The sequence below is a fragment of the Elephantulus edwardii genome, unplaced genomic scaffold (genome assembly GCF_000299155.1).
Source record: "Elephantulus edwardii isolate Elephantulus edwardi_28Jun2011 unplaced genomic scaffold, EleEdw1.0 scaffold00018, whole genome shotgun sequence".
Taxonomy (NCBI): Eukaryota; Metazoa; Chordata; class Mammalia; order Macroscelidea; family Macroscelididae; genus Elephantulus; species Elephantulus edwardii.
In genome coordinates, this window is record NW_006399768.1 from 4925926 (window position 1) to 4946566 (window position 20641).

At 37.2% G+C, this 20641-nt stretch overlaps 1 protein-coding gene across 1 annotated transcript in view; it reads left to right on the forward strand.

Annotated features, from left to right (window-relative positions):
- The window catches only part of GALNT7 (UDP-N-acetyl-alpha-D-galactosamine:polypeptide N-acetylgalactosaminyltransferase 7 (GalNAc-T7)), a 244806-nt gene extending 238031 nt beyond the window's left edge, over positions 1-6775 (forward strand). The window contains exons 10-12 of the mRNA XM_006882211.1: positions 1160-1258; positions 2090-2218; positions 6628-6775. Of these exons, the coding sequence (XP_006882273.1) occupies positions 1160-1258; positions 2090-2218; positions 6628-6765 (366 nt within the window). The 3' untranslated portion in view covers positions 6766-6775. The remainder of the gene's footprint in view (positions 1-1159; positions 1259-2089; positions 2219-6627) is intronic.
- The last annotated feature ends 13866 nt before the right edge of the window (positions 6776-20641 follow it).

The window sequence follows — 20641 nt, forward strand, 5'->3', positions numbered from 1 at the left end:
TGCTCTGTTCTGATGACTTCCTCTTGATCCAAGTATAGGTTTCGCATTAGCACAATCAAATGTTCTGGGATTCCCATTCTTCTCAGAGTCAGCCATAGCTTGTTGTGATCCACACAGTCAAAAGCCTTTCCATAGATAGACATTCAATGAAATACAGATAGACGTTCTTCTAGTAGACATTCTTCTAGTATTCTCTGCTTTCTGCCAAGATCCATCTGACATTAGCTATAATAACCCTAGTACCGTGACCTCTTCTAAATCCAACCTGCACATCTGACAGTTCTCTGTTGACATATTGTTCCAAACGTTTTTGGATCATTTTCAGCAGAATCTTGCTTGCATGTGATATCAATGATATTGTTCGATAATTTCCACACTCTGTTGGGTCACCTTTCTTTGGAATGGGAACAAATGTCAACCTCTTCCAGTCAGTTGGCCAGCAGGCTGTCCTCCAGATTTCCTGGCATAACTTAGCACATCCACGGTAGTGTCTGTTTGTTGAAATAAATCAGTTGGTATGCTGTCAACTCCTGGAGCCTTGTTTTTCGCCAATTCCTTCAGAGCAACTTGAACGTCCTCCATCATCACCATAGGCTCTTGCCCACATGTTAATTCACGAAATTCTTCTTTGTCAATCAATTTTTTCTGATACAGTGACACTGTGTACTCCTTCCATCTTCTTTTTATACATCCTGGATCATTCAACATTCTACCCAAACTATCTTTAAGTATTGCCACCCGTGGCTTGAATATTATGTTGAACTGTTTAATAAAACTGCCATACGTAAATATTTTAGCTTTGTTGTTAGAGTCAAGATTTGACACCTGGTGACCTTATGTATAACAAAATGAAACATTACCTGGACCTGGACCAATCTCATGATTATTGGTATGTTTGAATTTATTGTTGCCAGTAGCAACAGAATGTATCAGTCTATCTGACTGAAAGTTTCCCTTGTTTTGCTGACCCTCTGCTTTACTAAACTCATGGGATGTCCCTTTTTAGCATTGATTTTCCTGATGATGTGTCCAAAGTAAGTAATCCAGTCTTGCCATCTTGCCTCACAGGAACACTGTGATTCTATTTCTTCTAAGATTTTGAAGCTAAAGCGTAGTAAAAGTTTATCAGTTGCCTGACTTTTAGTTAATTGTTTTTCAGATTCGAGGTTTTGAAACTGCTTACTGCATTGATAGTATGGGTAAAACAAATGGAGGCTTTGTTGAACTAGGACCCTGCCACAGAATGGGAGGGAATCAGGTAATTAACCTTACTTTTGTTCTTATATCAGTCTTCATTGAAAGCCACCAGGCTTACTAATTATGGTGTTTCAATTTGATAATTTTGATGAAATAAAACATTCTGTGAAAATTGATAATGCTAAAACATTCATTTCATTGAGGTGATAATAGTATTGGTTGCATTTACTTGCTAGACAACATGCCTCCGGAAACTCTATGAACTTTGATAAATGTCAATAGTTGTAGAGGGTGAGTTTCAGGCCTTTTGTTCATCGGGTCGCTATGAGTTGTGCTTGACTCAAAGGCAGTCAGCAACAACAATAAGAAATTAGAATATAGAATTATAGCCAATATTAAAAAACTAAAATACGTTTTTGTGCAATTGTATCTGTCTGTCACTACCATAACTGTGTAAACCTACCTACCTGGCAACCTTATTTATAAATACTGTTCAGATTATTTTTTTATACACTAGAGTGTTATCATAATGTATATTTCAATTATAATACTGTCTTACTACCTTAGCTTGGTATTTTTCTTATCTCCAGTGTAGATTATTGGAACAGCTATCAGATCTGTTTCTACATTTTCATTTTCTCACATCATTAATATATAATAAACATGTTCTAGTGTCCATCCTATATCTAAGAGGTTGAAGTCATAATTATTTATAGAGGTTTTAGTAACATTAAGCTAAATTTAATTTCTTTATTTAAATCTAAAATTCTAAACACATAAAATTATTACATAAAAATAAGATCATCTTGAGTTCATTCATAGGAATTAAGTTTTTTAAATGTGTATCAGTAGGAAAGAGGCCTGTTATTTTTTTGTTTCTTTTCCTTTTTAGCTTTTCCGAATCAATGAAGCTAATCAACTAATGCAGTATGACCAGTGTTTGACAAAGGGGCCTGATGGATCAAAGGTTATGATTACACACTGTAATCTAAATGAATTTAAGGAATGGCAATACTCCAAGGTACTATTGTGTGTGGTTTTATTTTCAGAAAATACCTAGCATGTAGAATTTAGATGACTAATCTTAAAATCTCAGATTGATTTGCATTTTTATCTCCCTTAACTATATGTTTAGGTTTTCCTAGCACACTGTTCCATACTGAAGCATCACTTTTTATTTCCCAGTCTAATAATGATATTATATAATGAGGTCATAATGATAGCCAGAAAGGTTCACTGCTGATTTTAGTAACAGGGAAAACTCCACATCATCACCACCAGTCCAGTTTCAAAATCTAAATTATAAATCTAAATGAATTCATTAAAGGAAAGCGCGCGCGCAGGAACACACACATACACACACACACCCCCCCAATAGTTATACAATAAAACTATCTGGTTTATGTTTCTTATCATCCACCAGGTGGAGATAGAGACAAACAAATGAAAATGGTCAGAATAAGCCTTTACAACTTTCTTAGCACTGCTGTTCCCTAAAACAGGAAAAATGTAGCTATTACTTGTTTTAAAGGTCAAATTTAGATTTTAATTCGACACTGACCAGGCAATTTCTCTAACTCAAGTATAAGAATTAAAAGTTTCGTTAAAAAGATTCTTACCTCATCACCTTTGTAGTAGGAACCAATTCATAGCTGACCCTCCACTGAGTTGTTAGAGGCTGTAAATCACATAGGAGACTGCCCATCTTTCCACAGAGATTTGTACTGTTCTCCTTTGAGTTGGCAACACAGCTCCCTACCCACAAGGGTACCACAACCCCTTTCTTGTTGTTGTAGGGTGCCATCGAATCACATGTGAACAACACATCCGAACCCTGTCTTATCCTGCACCATACTTGTCACCACCCTTTAGTCCATTGGTACCGTCATCACATCAGTGCCTCTAGCTGAGGGTCTCCTCTCCTCCACTGACCCCTTCTCTACCTTTCCAAGGAATAGCCCCTCCTAACAACATGCTTAAACAAACCTTCACCATCCTTGCCTCCAAGGAGCACTCTGGCTACACTTCCCCCAAGACATACCTATTTGTTCTTTTGGCATTCCAGCATCATAACTCAAAGGCATTGATATTAATGTACTTTTGAATAATTTCTAAAGTCTATAGAGTTTGGTAAAAGAAATCAATTTATATGAAACAAAAAACTAGGAAGGGTGCCCAAACTGAAAGAATTTGGTAACCTTCAGCTTTATTCATTATATATTTATTATATCATCCCATCTGTTCTGTAAGAACTGATTTGCTGTGAATCTACTATGCTGAGAATGAAAAACTGAAGAAGAATGGTGTTACATTCATAGTTTAAAAAACAATTTCAAGATCTGTATGGTTTAAATTGGGAAAGGTGTGCATCAAGTTTGCACCCTTTCTCCATACCTATTCGATCTGTATCTAATCCTAAAGAATAATGTTTTGAGTGATAGAATACTATTTATTCATTTGCATACAAGGAATATCTATTAATATGAATATTATTCAAATATAAGCACCAACAACTAAAACCAAAGAGGAAGAATTAAGGATTTGTACCTCCTTTTGCAGTCTGAAATTTACCAAGCATGCAATCATCATGCACCAATAATTATTGGTAGCTAGAATGCAAGAGTTGGAAAGAATGGTAATTAGAAAATATGGCCTTGGTGACAGAAATGAGGCTGGTAATTGACTGTTTGGATTTTGTATGTTCAGTGATTTATGTAATGTCAGATGGATCTTGGCTGAAAGCAGAGAATACCAGAGAAGGATAAGAATCCCAGACACCTAATTGTGCTCATGTGAAACCTATCCTTGGGCCAGGAGACAGTGGTCAGAAGAGAGCAAGGAAACACTTCATGGTTCAAAATCATCCTGTCTCCATACCTTTTCAATCTGTATGCAGAACAGATCATTCTAGAAGCTGGACTTTATGTGGAAAGGACTGTGGCATCAGGATTGGAGAAAGACTCATCAACAACCTGCATTATGCAGATGACACATCTTACTTGCTGAAACTGTTTGAAGGTCAACATGAAGAAAACAGAGATTCTCACCATGGGCCAATTGGCAGCATCATAATATATGGAGAAAAGATTGAGATTGTTAACAATTTCAGCTTGCTCTGTTCCACAATCAATACTCTTGGCACCAGCAGTCAAAAAAAAAAAAAAACCTAATTACATTAGGAAAATCTGCTATCAGGGACCTCTCTGAAGTATTGAAGAACAACAGTGTCTAGAAACTAGGCCATGGGTTTCACAATTGCTATGCCCCAGAGAGCTAGACAATGACCATGGATGACTGAAGAATTGATGCCTTTGAGTTGTGGTGCTGGAAAAGAATACTGGATGTAACATGGACTGCCAGGAGAATTAACAGTTCTGTCCTGGAGAGGGAAAAACCAAATTTCTCCTGGAGGCAAGGATTTTGAGAGTCTTTCTCACATACTTTGGACATGTAGCCAGGAGAGACCAGTCCTTAGAGAAGGATATACTTAGAAAGGTCGAGGGATAGTGCAGGAGAGGAAGATTCCAGATTAGATGGATTGACAAAATAACTGGAGTAATGAGGGTGTGTCAGAGACAACGAGATTGGCTCAGGATAGAGCAGGGTTCAAAGCTATTGTGCATAGAGTCGATATGAGTCATAGACTTAATAGCAAAATAGAAAAACCACCTTTAAAAAAAACAAAACAGAAAAGGTAACTTTACACATAGACCCCTCCTAATAGGCTGCACAGAAAACAGATCTGCTAAAAGAATCATTGGAGAAGCTCAATCTCAGCAGTCAAAAACAATCCAGGTACTGACTGTGAAACAGATCATCAGTTACTCATGTGTAAGTTCAAATTGAAGCTGAAGAAAATGAAAATTAAGTCCATAAGAGCCAAAATGGTACCTTGAGTCTATCCCATCTGAATTTAAAAATCATTGTAAAAATGAGTTTGACGAATTATGTGTACTCCCCATTTCGTCTCAAAGAATGGTATTTTAACTGCTTCTTCAGGGTACTGTCAAGTGAAACTGGCAATTTCTTTCTCATTGTCTTTGGCAGTAAAGAATATAATTACTAGTACAGCTTGATACTACGTCATAGATTCATGCTAAGGCCTAGGCAGTTTTATCTATCACGGCTGTTGTACTATCAATATAAATATCAGTATAATCACTTGCATTGCTGCTGAGAGCTAAACAGTGAATAAGGATGACAGAAGAAAAATTGATGTCCTTGAATCGTAGTGTTTTAAAAGAGTTCTGAATATCCCATGGACTGCCAAAAGAACAAACAGGCTTGTCTTGGAGAAGATACAATCAGTGCTTTTTGAGTCAAAGATGATGAAGCTATTTTTTTACATACTTTGGGCATACTGGTAGGAAAGGCTTGGAAAGGGGGAATAGTGAAAGAGAAGAACACCCTCAACCAGATGGTTTGACTCAGTGACTACAGAAATAGGCTCAAGTGTGTCAGAGATTATGAGATTGGCACAGGCTAGGATAGGGTTCAGATCTGTGGTTAATAGGGTTGCTATGAGTCATACTAGACTCGACTCGACACCACTTAACAACAACCATAACAGTGAAAAAGGTAAATAAAGTCTTAAAATAAAAGTAAAGATGGGGAAATAATTTTGATCTTACCAGCTTCTGAAAGGGTATTAGATAACTCCAGAGGTCTAAGGACTACTGAAGGATAAATAGAAGTATCTCCACTGAGGATTGAAAAGCCATCTGACAGATGTTAGATAGGTTCCTTTTATGGCTCTCAAGTAGGTTCCAACTCATAATGAGGGACCCTACATTGAGTCTCTAGGGCTGTAAATTGTAATGGAAGGAGATTTTCCATCTTTTTTCCTGCAGAGCTGGTGGTGAATTTGAATCATCAGTGACTTTCAGCCTTTGGATTAGCAACACAACTCATTACGAACTATGTCATCAGAGCGCCCGATAGACTATAGATTCATCAGTCTTCAGTAATTGATGGGATATCAATGAATGAAGCAAAAGTGCAAAGTAAAATACCTCTGTTCTGAGAACTAGGAAGCTCGTATTACTATTAGCTAAGATAGGGTAAAATAATGCATTTATGTTTATAGACATTGGATTTCATAGATTAGCAGTATATTATGACTTAATAAAAAAGATATTGGAAGACTAACAAAAAATTAAAATTCTAAAGTATAGTTGATAAGTTGTTGTTGTTGATGGCCGTCAAGTTGAGCATGGCTTCTAACGATTGTATGAACAAAGGGCCTGAAGCCTTTCTGTAACTACCGACATTCATCAAAGTTCATAGAGTTCCCAGAGGCATGTTGTATAGGAAGTACATGCCATTCCTGCTTCCAAATAGTTGATATACGTTTGTGAAATTTGCTTACATTTTGTCCTGGGTCTCTAAGGGCCACATTTCAAACTTCTTTTTCCTTCCTGTGTTTTCTAGAACCAGCAAAAATTTACACACATTCCTTCGGCAAAGTGCTTAGATCGCTCAGAGGTCCTACATCAAGTGTTCATCTCCAAATGTGACTCTAGTAAAACAACTCAGAAATGGGAAATGAATAACATCCATACTGTTTAGAAAGAAAAAAGAAAACAATAACCTACCTAAATACATTTATACAGGACTGAAAACCGCCTGAAACCTGCTGCAACTACTATTCATTCTGTACAGATCCAAACCCGGAACCTCCTGACCAGTTTGAAGGACATTGATAAACTGTGATTTTACAATAACATTATCATCTGCAGTTACTGTTTACAAAACTGCTTTTACCTTAAACTTTGTAGATGTTTACATCTTTTGTTTTGTCTTGTTTTTAGATGATATTGGTAATTTGTGCATTTAGCTCTGTTTTCTTGAGACAGAGTTAAAAGCACTATTGTATTCTTTGGGATTACACTCAGGGGTCTGAAAGGCAGTTTGATTTCTTCCTTTTTTTTTAATACACTTGAAGAAAAGGTTGGAGAAACCACAATTTCATATATAACTTGGTGATTATCAACCTGTTGTCTTTATTTAATTTTACATCTTTTTGAAGCACTGCCACAGGTTTTTAGCCAAGGTGGCCTTTCTTCACAGTCATGCTGCTTTATTGAAAGGTGAATTTCAACACATTTAGTGCCTCTTTCATTTCTCAGTATATATTTCAAGAGCTTTTGGTGAAATTTATAGGATGGTTACAATAGAATTGTCACCTGTATAAGAGTTCTTTTGCTACTCAGAAGTGAATTTATGTGCTACCATTTACTATGAAGTTGGATATTGTATAGCTTGAAAAAGAAATGACAACATGGGACATCCCAAGGCTATTCACAGGGTTTGAAGATTGTGGGACATTAATTGGGATTTCTAATGCCTCTTGTTATTATCAGTACCTAAGACAGCAAAGGGGTGTTCCAACCTAGAGAACAGTTACCTGCTAACATTTGGGATTTACCTTTCCCCAGTAAATGTCACTTTAGAAAACAAGACATTATCAGTTTAAAATTGAAAGAAGGACAATAAAACATGTTAAAAGTTCTTTCTAACCCAAGTAAAATTTTCAAGCCCTTTTTAGATCACCTATTACAAAACTCTTAGTGTTTTAACCTAAGCAATCCATTAAACCAAGAGGGATTTGATGTTTCCGTTTCTATCTTCATTCAAATAAACTTCCCTTCGCGTTTAAAAAATATATTTTAAAGGCTATTTAAGAAGATAGTTAGATAACAAATGCAAATCACTTTTTGTTAGAGTATATGTTAATTCTCTAGTGTTTTATTTGTTCTCTTTAGGAAGTATATCTTTATTAGTACTTTTTTTTCAGTGAAAAGATTTATTTGGAGTTAGCACTTGTCAAGACAGTACCTATTGTAAGAGATAATCAAATTCTGCAAATAATTATTTTAATTTCTTCATAGTTTTTTATTATCCAAAAGATTAAAAATGCCTAACTTAAGAGTGCTAAAAAAATTTAAAAGGTAAGGTACAGAATGGCAAGTAAATTAGGGGAGCTCTGGTGGCCTAGTGGCAAGGAGCTGCAACTACAATCCCAGAGACAAACGGTTCGAAACCACCAGATGCTCTGCCAGGGAAGGAGGGACAATCTCATCCTGTACCAGTCAGATCTGATTTGACGGTACACGCACACAAAAGAATGGCAAGTAAATTAAGCATTTTTATCTTGAATCATGATTTACAATGAAAGGAATTCACAAACTACTGCCAAAAAAAAAATAAATAAACAAAAAAAACCAAAACTTTTAATTAGAGCTTAAAAAAAAATCCTACATTTGTTTAAAAGAAAAATCTACAAGCTTTTTCTAAGCTTAGCTCTTGAATCTGGAGAGTCAATCTTAGTATTTAAACATCCTAAACAAGAGTTTTATTTTTAGTTTTGAATTGTCAGTTTGTATTTTCCTACTAATCTGTGATCAACCATTTTAACTTTCATTTCTAGGGATGCTTAAAAGGAATACATTTATATGCTTATATAATTGCAAAATAAATCAACTATAAAACGAAACTAAGAGGGAATTGGTACTTTGATTACTTGTGTGTTTGCAAATAGACTCCATTTTCCATGTTGAACTAGAACCTTGTTAACTATGCATAGGCCTAAGAAAAGTGGCACATAAAGTGTGCACATAAATTTTAAATGGGTATTTTTTTGCAATTCATTAATATACTCTGAATCTATATAATGAAATTTAAAAAATTACCAAACACAAAACAACATCAGAAGCTGCTGCCATAATGACTATTTTCTACTGTAGGCTGCTTTGGAAATAATAATTCACATATCCTTGCTTTGTAAGTTGATAATATCACTATGCATTTCTACACATTTTATAAATTTGATTTATGCAGATTTTTATACACTGTATGTTTCTGTAGAAATTGTATAAATATTAAAAATTTTATTAGGGATAAATTTAAGAAGCTTGTGTATATCTTAATTCTGGGTTGCTTGTTTTTTAGGTGAGAAAAAAATAAAATACTGTATTTTAATCTATGGAATTTTTTTCTAATACTTTTAAACATCTAAATCTAAACACTGTTATTTGAAGGGATTTACTTAATATCATTTTTTACAAAATATATTAACAATAGTAAAATAATATTTATAAATTTTATGTGGTTGAATGTTGGTTAGAATTCTGCTACATGTGCTCATAGCTCACTTTTTTGTAGAAAGGAAATTTCTTTTTATTCCAGTGACTGTCTATGACTTTTTTTAGACACCTGTCCCCCCCAAAAAAATAAGTCTTCCTTGTTAATTATCTGTTCTACTATAGAAATCACCTATATCATAAGGAAGAATTCATTTAAAGTAAAAGCCTGCAATCTGACCAGTCAAATGGATGGACAAAAGTAAAGTGTCATCTACCAAAATAATAATCATAGGGTCTGTAGCACGATATACCACATCTCAAGGGCAGCCCTGGCTGCTATTAGGGTCAAGTGCAGCATTCATCTGGGAAGCTGCTTTTTCTCTCATCTGGCTTACCTGTTAACATGTCTTCTAATTTTCAGCTGCAGTTGAGATTGGCTAAGAAACTCAAAACATGATCTAACACCAAATGAATAAATAGGTTCTAGCAGTCAGGAAATCGAAAGATGAATTGCATTAAGAAAATCTGCTGTCAGGGACCTCTCCAGAGTACTGAGAAGCAACGATGTCAGTATAAAGACTAAGATGTGCCTGATCCTGACCATGTTATAAAGACTAAGATGTGCCTGATCCAGACTATGGTCTTTACAATTACTTGTTATGCATCAGAGAGCTGTACAATGACCAAGGATGACTGAAGAATTGATACCTTTGAGTTGTGGTGCTGGAGAAGAGTCTTGAACATACCATGGTCTGCCAAGAAAACAAATAGTTCTATCTTGAAGAAAGTGAAACCAAGTTGCTCTTTGGGTTTTTTTTTTTTTTTTGCTCTTTGGTTTTTGAAGGCTAGGATTTTGAAGTTCCATCTCACTTTGAGCACATGGCCCGAAAGGACCAGTCCTTGGAGGACATCATGCTTGGAAGGGTGGAGGAACAGTGTAGGAGAGGAAGACCCCGGATAAGATCGATTGATACTGGGACAGTGGAGGTAGGTATGTCAGAGTCAGTGAGACTGGCTCAGGCTTCAGAGCTATTGTGTATAGGGTTGCTATGGGTCACCTAACAATAACAAGTTAATCCTTAAGGATACAGTCTCACAAAAATCCTATAAATAATCGCTGACCAAATGTTGAAATCCATATAAAATTCCATTAGAAACTCAAACAAAACAAGATATTTTAATAGGCCAACAGTGTGAATTTTATTAGGCTAAATTTGAAAGCATTTTAAAAGGTTGTTATGGTTCTCCTTTGTAGAGGACTCTTACTTTTTCTCCAGCTGCTTTCAGTATTCTTTCTCTTTCTTTAATTGTGAAAAATTTGAAGATGATATGTCTGTGTATTTGTCTTAGAGGCTATGGCCGATTTGGCCTTCACTCAGCATCTTGAGTGTGTATTTTTTCTCATTTTTAATAATGTTTGGGATATTTTCAAGCAGTAATCTTTAATGATTTCCTCTGTGGGTTTTGTGTGTGTGTGTGTGTGTGTGTGTGTGTGTGTGTGTGTGTGTGAGTGTGTGAGACTTCCTTCTTTGGGATTCTAATCACAGGTAAATTATTCCTCATGATTACATACTTCTTAGTATTTCTTAATAGTTTCCTTCTTTTTTGTGATTATTCTAACCAATTACTATTGAGAGGTTTGTCCTCCAGTTCATTAATTCTGTGTTGTGTTTCTTAAATTCTGCTCTTTTACCTTCTAATATGCTATCTCTGTAGAAACCATACAAGCAAGAAGGCAATCCGATGGTATACATTAAACCCAGAAGGGGAAAAATTGCCAACGGAGAATCCTGCACTTAGTAAAATTGTCCATCAAATACAAAGGTGAAAATAGAACATTTCCAGATAAACAGAAACCAAGAGAATTTGTGGAAAAGATCAGTTCTACAAGAAATCTTGTAGGGAGGTCTTTGCACTGAGAACCAACACAACAGACAATAGCAGCATATCTGACAGCATCACTCAGAAATGGATCAAGTGACAGAAATACATCATCTAAGGAACGCATTAGGCTTTACTTCCTCAAAAACAGATTTGTTGTTTTTTGAGTCCGTGGTATAATTCAAAGGTATAGATTATTCTTTGATATTTCTTATTCATTGTACAACTTGTATGTGCATGTTCCACTGCAATATATTTCTTGATTTCTTGACTGCTGCTTCCATGGATGTTTATTTTGAACCCAAGTAAAATTAAATCCTTGACAACTTAAAAAAATAAGTTCTGTCAAGTTGACTGCAACTTGTTGTTGTTGTTATGTGCCGTCGAGTTGTTTGCGACTCATAGCGACTCTATGTACAACAGCCCTAAACTCTGCTCTGTCCTGTGCCAATCGCACCGTCTCTGACACTCCCATCCCAATTATCCCAGTCACTGAATCAATCCACCTCATAGAGGGCCTTCCCCTCCTGCGCTGTCCCTCCACCCTCCCAAGCATGATGTCCTTCTCCAAGGACCGTTCTCTCCTTACAACATGTCCAAAGTATGTTAGATGGAGTCTCAGAATCCTTGCCTCCAAGGAGCCACCCAGTTTAACCCTTTCCAGGACAGATCTGTTTGTTTTCTTAGCAGTCCATGGTACTCTCAGTACTCTTCTCCAGCACCACAGCTCAAAGGCATCAATTCTCTTTCTATTGTTCTTGGTCATTGTCCAACTCTCTGATGAATAACAAGTGATTGTGAAGACCATGGCCTGTATCAAATGCACCTTGGTCTCCAGGGAGACACCATTGCTCTTCAGTACTTTGGAGAGGTCCCTAACAGCAGACTTTCCCATGGCAGTGCGCCTTTTAATTTCCTGGCTGCTGGTGCCAAGACTGTTGACTGTGGAGCCAAGCAAGCTAAAGCTGTGTACAATCTCAATCTTTTCACCACCCATCCTGATGCTGCCAATTGGTCCAGTGGTGAGAATCTTTGTCTTCTTGACATTGAGCCTCAATCCATCTTGGAGGCTGCAGTCCTTGACCCTCTGCAGCAGGTGCTTCAGGTCCTCTTCAGTTTCAGTAAGCAGGGTTGTGTCATCTGCATAACACAGATTGTTGATAAATCGTCCCCCAATCTTGAACCCAAATTTCTCCTCATAGAGCCCAGCCTCCCAGATAATCTGTTCTGCATATAGGTTGAAAAGGTATGGCGTACACCCTTCCCAATTTTGAACCATGCAGTGTTCCCTTGCTCTGTTCTGACGACTGCCTCCTGGTCCAAGTATAGGTTTCGCATTAGAACGATCAAGTGTTCTGGGATTCCCATTCTTCTCAGAGTCAGCCATAGTTTGTTATGATCCACACAGTCAAATGCCTTTGCACAGTCAATGAAACACACAGCAGCCCATGAACTACAGATCAGAAGCTTGCCCTTTTCTGAACCATCTTCATTATCTCCTCCATGCTTGAACCCATTGTTACAGTGACTTTGTCAACCCATCTTGTTGAGGGTCTTTTCTCTCTCACCTTCTAGTTTTCCCAATCGGACTTTTTCAAGGAGTGGTCCCTTCTGATAACTTTCCCAAAGTATATGGGGCAAAATTTCACCATACTTGGCTCTAATGAGCACTCAGTGTTTTATGGATTATAAAAAGGCATTTGAGTGTGTATCATAAGAAATTATGGGTAACACTGACTTAATTGTGCTCATGGTGAAACCTATACATAGACCTAGCAGCAGCTCTTCAAAAAGAGCAAGGAAAGGAAAAGAACACATCATGGTTGTATCCTTTCTCCATACGTATTCAATCTGTACGCTAATTTTTAAAAGGAATTAAACACTAAGAAAGAATGAATGCCTATTATTTATTAAACCCAAATGGTTGCAAGAATATGGGCCAAAGTCAAAATGAAAGGTTCTTGGTGATCACTTTCCCTATACTTAGGAGATTAAAGAAAGCACTGTCTGTAAATTCAAGTATTGCTTTAAAGTCCTGATTTTAAAAAAAAAAAATTTAAACACCAGTAGAGCATAGTGGATTTTAGTATTTTGAGTGAACCAGTGCTGGGCCTCCATCAGATCAGAGGTAGGATGTGGGATTCTTTCATTTTTATAAAAAATATTTTATCACGATTTGCCTATCTAAATGGTAATACAGGGAGCTTTGTTGACCTGGTGGCATGGAGTTACCCTGCCAACCCAAAGGCACACAATTCAGATCCACCAGATGCTCTAAGAGAGAAAAATGGGCAAACTCCCAAGCATTGAGAAGCTGCTAAGGTCAGCTATGGGTTGGGTGACGATACACAACAAAAGGTAATATAATGTGTTGGGTCCTGAAGTCAGCCACCTAGATTCAAATTCCTGTTCTGCTATGACTCCCCATATGACCTAAAAAAATTTCACCTGAGGCCCGGTTTTTGTATTTTTAAAACGAGTACATGAGAAGTGTTTATAGGACTGGTATTGGGACTAAATGAATTAACATATTAAATATTTAACTCCATGTTAGAAACCCTAGTGACACAATGATTCAGGTGCTATGTTGCTAATTGAAATGTTGCGAGCGCAAACCCTCCCATTGACTCCATGGGAGAAAGACTTGGGAATAGTTCCAGGTATACAGGGTTATAAGGATGTTAGGTATTATTACCTGGTTTCAAAATCTTAAAATCTGTCTTAAATCAGAATAAAAAACTACACTACAGAACTTTTTTAAGTGCTGTCAAGTAAAGTATGAATCATAGCAATCCTAAAAACAACAGACTGAACCCTATCCTTTCTGGTGCCGTCCTTATCATCCCTAGTACAAAAAGATCTGAACCCTGTCCTATCCGGTGCCACTAGGGCTTCTGAAACAGCTACAATTTACCTTGAATACTAGAACATCATGTTGTTGTTGTATACCATCAAGTTGGAATGGTCCTCCGGCAGGTTTTGTATACCATCAAGTTGGAATGGTCCTCCGGCAGGTTTTCAGAGGCAGTTGATTGAACAAGAGATTACCTGTTCTTCTCCCCCAGAATAACTGGTGCATTCAAACCTCATTCCTTCAGTATTACAGCACAGGTTCTTACCACCAGTCCTCAGGAATTTTTATAACACTTCTATTTATGATGGGAGAAGTTTGGTGGTATATGTAGGGATTTGCACTGCTAACCCAAAGGCCACTAGCCACTTTTAGGGGGAAAAAATGGACAGTCTCTTCTCATGTAGTTTACAGCCTCAGAAACCCAACTGAGGGTCAGTTATGAGTTGTTTCCAACTCAATGAATGAATTATAAACTCCGAAAGTGTGGAAAAAGGCTAAATGGCCATAAACAAGAATGGATAGTTGCATAATCATGCAAAAATGTTACATAAAAATAAACACAAATCAACCTGTAATAAAAAAATAAATCTAAGGAATATAATGAAAAAAGTAAATATTTTAAAGACTCTACAGAGTCAAAAACTAACATTGAAAAACAAATATCATCACTACTGTACCAATAGCCAACATCATGACAGATGGAAAAAAGACTGACGTTTTCAACAGTTTCATTTGACTTGGACCCACAATTAACACCCATGATAGCAGCAGTCAAGAAATTAAGACATGTTACATTGGGGAAATCTGCTGTCAAGGCCCTCTCCAAAATTCTAAAAAAGTAAGGATGACCATTTAAAGACTACAGTGTGTCTGATCCAAGCCATGGTATTTTCAGTTGCTTCCTAAACATCTGGAAGTTGAAAAATCAATAAGGATGATGGAAGAATTGATGGTTTTGAATTGTGGTGTTGGGGAAGAGTATTGGAAGGCCAAAAGAGCAACCAATTTGTCTTGAAGAAAGTGTGACTTAGTGGTGAAACTTCATCTCACTTACTTTGGATATATTTGCAGGGAGAATCAGTCTGTGGAGAGAGACATCATGCAGGGGATGGTAGAGGGTCAGCAAAAGAGAGGCCTTCAAGAAGATGAACTGATACAGTGACTACTACAATGTGCTTGAGCAGAACACAGATCATAAGGATGACACAGAACAGGGCAGGGTTCAGATCTGTTTTTCAGGGGGTCATTAAGAGTCATAGTCAGCTTGATGACATCCAGCAACAACAAAAACTAAAATGTATTTAAGTCACACATTTATATGTAACTTGTTCAAATTCATGAACTTCCTTACAGCAGCACATAACAACACTACAATATATTTTCAACTAATATTTATTGTTTACTATTTCTTGTCACTATCATAGTTATGCAAATATAATATTTAACCCTTTTAGAAAAGAAAAATACTGACTACACACACATACAAATGAAGCACACACATTATAGGACAAGCATGCTTTACAGAGGAGAAAGTGTAAGCTGAGGTTAAATCATTTGTCTGATATTAATTTAAAAAGTACAAACCAGAGCCCTATTCAAACTAATTCCCAAATTATCTAATATTTTATAACTTTGTTTTCCCCTCTGTATTTTATTTTGTCTTTTATATAAGCTACCTCAAGCCATTGGGAAAATACACAATAATAAATGTGTATGAATTAATGTTTCACTGTCCCTTAAGGCACCACACTGGTGCAATGATTAAAGAATTTGAAAACTAACCAAAGATTGGCAGTTTGAGCCCTTATAAAAAGAGCAAGGGCCAATGTAGGGACAGCTATATCTGGCCTTTACCAACTTTACAAAGGGAAGTGTCCCCATCAAGAACATCAACAACACAAAACTAATTCCCATGAGGTCAGACACATCCTCCACGTCTTTTTCTACTCCTCCCAACACCAATCTTACTGCTTTACTTGGTCCAAAATCAGATATGATAGCTCACAGATCTATTAGGGAAGTCAGAAGGCTATATATAACTCATGTTAGTAAATATTAACAGACTCAGGGAGCTCTGGTTGCCTAGTGGCAAGAAGCTGCACTGCAATCCCAGATGCTCTGCTGGAGAAGAAGAGACAATCTCCTTGTGTACCAGGAAGATCTAATTTGACGGTACACACACAAAAAGTAATTAAAAAAAAATAAATAAAAATATTAACAGACTCGATGGCACACATAACACTAGAATACACTCCATCAGGACAGCTGCTGACATGTTTGCAGGCATCTCAACCTTGATCCTCACAGGCCTTTGTTACAGAGCTTTCAATCATGCCAGTTAGGGCTCCTCCCCAAATCCCAATCCTCCAACAAACTTGGGCAGAAAGCTCTTAGCTCTGGTCCAATGGTGTAGTAGTCCCCAGGCCACTCCCTCTCACGTCATGTTTGGTTCTCTGCTGTGGCTGCTATAGCTGCTTCTTCCATAGGCCCTCATCTGCCTGGTGCAAGAATCTCTGGCCCCAAAGAACACGTTGCGTTAGCGATGAGATTTCAATTCTGCTGCTGGATCTGCTCAATTTAATGGCAAGACAAGCCAATCCCTGTGTGCCTAGGCTAATGCAAAGTCAATGGGTAGGGAAGTCATTTTAAACAATAAGCATTACTACTAGAAGGCAATTAACTTAGCAGAAGAAAGATATAGCAGTCTGCTTTCATAAAGATAACAGCCTTGAACATGATCTTTCATAAAGATCCTATAAGCAGTTCTACACTGCTCTGCAGGGTCACTTTGAGACAGAACCCACTTGATGGCAATAGATTTGGTTATAGTTATTGTCTCTTACCTGCCCTTACACTCTGCTGTCTGGTTCTGACTCATAGCAAACTCTTTCACCAGGCTTTGAGGCTGCAAATCTTTACTGATGAAGACTGCCCATCTTTTTCCTGCAAATCAGCTGGTAGATTCCAACTTCCACTCAGTAGGCCGATATGTTATGCAATATAACACCAAGGCTCCTCTGCTACACCTTCCAAAAAAAAAATACTGCACTACATCATTTTCAGTTCTAAATTTGAATTGGCATACTGCTCAAGAGGGATATCTGTTCTTTGCTTTTAATGTGGCAAATTGTGCTCTGAGTTACTATTTTATTGGTGTAATAACTCCTAAAATGAGGATCTCTAAAAGGCTGCATTATAATTGTGAAGAAAAGCAAGGGCCCAGGAGCAAAAGGAAGTTCCATTAACTTCAGAGAACTTTACTACAAGAAGTTAGATGAACTTCCAATCAGGGAAAGAATTTACATAAAAAAAGAATATAGAATGCAACGAAGGGCCAGAAAACAAAAGGGTCTTAGAAGTGCAGTCAGAATGTTCCTACTAAACAAGCATAGCAACACATACTTTGGACATGTATTATAAGCATGAGTCAGCCTCTGGAGAGAGATCAAGCTTGGTAGATTAGAGGGGTCAGTTGAAGACCCTTTTTGAAAATCAGGAAGTAAAATGAATTCATGCAGTCACTACAACAATGGACTCAAATGTAACAAAGACTGTGAGGATGGCACAGAACCAGTGTTTTGTACACAAGATCCTTATGAGTCGGAACCAATTCAGCAACTAATTTCTCTTAATCGGCTGAACTCAGTAGGAATAGTATATTGCATGTTCAAAATCTAAAAACCAAATAGATCTATTACTCAGCATTATAAAGGCAACTGCATAGACATTATAAAGAGATTTGAGAACTCAATATTATAAAGGCAAACTGCATAGGCACATTAACTACCATTAACATTTTATGTTTTGTATCCTATCTTTATTGCTTAAAGTTTATCTTGTTCTTTTTCCTTAAAGACTATCAATGTTGTTGTCATTGTTATGTGCCATTAAGTATGATTCCTACTAACCCTATAAACAAAAGATCTGAACCCTGTCCTATCCTGCACCATCTTTACACTCCTTACTACACTAGAGTCCCTTACAGTAGTCATCATGTCAATCTACCTGGTCAAGGGTCTGTCTTCCTCTCCTTCATCAACCCTCCACCTTTCCAAGCATCATGTTCCTCTCCAAGAAAGGGCCCTTCCTAGCAACATGCCTAAAGTATGTGAGGCAAAGCCTCAACATTCTTGCCTCCAAAGAGCACTCCGGCTTCACTCTCTTTAAGACATAATTGTTCTGCTGGCTACTCATGCAACGTTCAGTGCTCTACAACATCCATTCTTCTGTCACCCTTATTGTCTAGCTCTCAGATGCACAGCAAGTGATCTGAAAGACCATGGCCTGATTCAGATAGATGCACCTTAGTCTTCAAACTGACATCATTACTCCTCAATAATTCGAAGAGGGCCCTAACTGCAGACTCACAGTGCAGTGCATCTCCTTATTTCCTGACTGCTGGTACCAAGGGTTATAATTGTGAATCCAAGTAAGATGAAGTTGAGTTTCAATCTTTTCTCTGTCCATCCTGATGTTGCCTATCAGTCCAGTAGTAAGAATCTTTGTTTTCTTGACATTGAAATTCAACCCATATTGGAAGCTGCATTCCTTGTTCTGCAACAAGCACTTCAAGGCCTTCTCTCTTTGAGCAAGCAAGGTTGTCATCTTCATAACATAGGTTTTACTGATGAGTGGCCCTCTGATCCTGATGCCACATTCTTCTTCATAGAGTCCAGTTTCTCAAATAATTTGCTCAACATACAGATTGAATAGGTATTGAGAGATTGGCCATATTAAATAACAGGCTTTTCCTCTATGAACAATAGAGAAACAGATTGTTATAGTAGTGTAGTGGTAAAGCCCAGACTGGAAGTCAGTTGAAATGAGGAAAAACAATGACAAACATCATTTAATAACTAGAACATAGAGTGTATATAGAAAATAGGAAATTGTTAAAAATTAAATGGAACGCAGGCACATCAACAAGGCATTAGGAAGATGAGATGGAGCAGCTTTGGCCATCAAAGTGTGGCTATTCAAAACTTTGAATCAGATAATAATTTATTAGCCAAAAATGAAAAACTGAAGAATGGTGTTGTTGCATTCATAGCCAAAAAGTATATTTCAAAAAGTATATTTTAAGAGCTTAAGCAGAATAAAATTTAAAATTAAGCATTTACCAACAAACTTGATATAAACGTTACTATTTTCTTACCCACCATGGAAAACCAGAGAATCTTTTCTTTGATCCCAGAACCTCAATTACCTTTTTATTACAAATCACTTGTCTCCTTAGACTAGATTTCATCTAGCAAATATAGAACTCAACATATACCTACATTCTCCTAGTACTATTAATCAGTTGTCAATTCTGACTCACAGAAGCCCCATATGGCTGAGTATAATTATGCTCTATAGTTTTTAATGGCTTTTCCCAAAGTAGATTAGTCCTTCCTTTCTTTAGGGTGTCTATAGATGGACTCTGAACTTGCACCATCCAGGGACTCCAGTAGGGACACAGCCCTCACAGAGCTTGTTTCTTCATATTCTCATGTCACCAAACTGGGTCCTTTTTTAAAAAATTTTACTAATTTTAATGAACAATTAACAGATTTTGGATTTCCTTTTCAATATACTTCTTATAGGTCTTTGCCTATTCTTACTGCCAATGTTCTACTTTTCTCTATGTCGATGAAAATCTCCAGAGTCGAAGTTTTTTATGCTCTCCTAAAACATGTTAATAATTTACTTTTTGCAGCAAATGATACATTAAAAAGCAAAATACAAGTAATCTACTTAGCACTTTAAAATGTGTTCCTAAATGCCAATGTGTGGTGGCTTAGTGGTTAGGTGTTGTGCTACCAATTCAAAGGCTCATGGTTCAATTCCACTAAACTCTCCAAAGAAAAATGGGGAATTTGTTGTCTCTGAAAATGTACTGGAGGGCCAGCTTTGAGTCAGTTCTGACTCAATGGTAGATAAACCAACACTCAAAGGTGAAGATTTTTTTTTTTCCGTAAAGTTTAGATGTAACTCATTTTGAAGTCTGACGATGCATTTTTCAAAGTCCTCACTTTCAGGAAGGCTGTGTCATTTGCATTAACAGAGGTTGTTATATTTCCGAATCTGCTACCTTCTCCTTCAGATAGTCCAGCTTCTTGAGTGATCTGATCTGCATACAGATTGAATAGGTATGAAGAAACGATACAATCCTGATGCACTTTCTTGATTTTAAACCATGCAGTGTTCCATACTTTTTGGACAAGAGCATCTTAATCAAGGTTTTCCTTGAGCATAATTGTTCTCTGGAATCCCAGTTTTTTTCTCAATGTTAGCCATAATCTGTTATGATCACATCCTTTGGCATCCTCTCATTTCAGCCAAGATCATGACATCACCAATGATATCCCTGGTACAACAGCATGTTCTAAATCCGGCTTGAACTTCTGGCAGTTGATACAATTCTCCCAGAACACTTGATCGTTCTAATGCGAAACCTATCCTTGGACCAGGAGGCAGTCGTCAGAACAGAGCAAGGGAACACTGCATGGTTCACAATTGGGAAGGGCGTACGCCAGGGATTCATTCTATCTCCATACCTTTTCAACCTATATGCAGAACAGATTATCCGGGAGGCTGGGCTCTATGAGGAGAAATGTGGGGTCAAGATTGGGGGATGATTTAT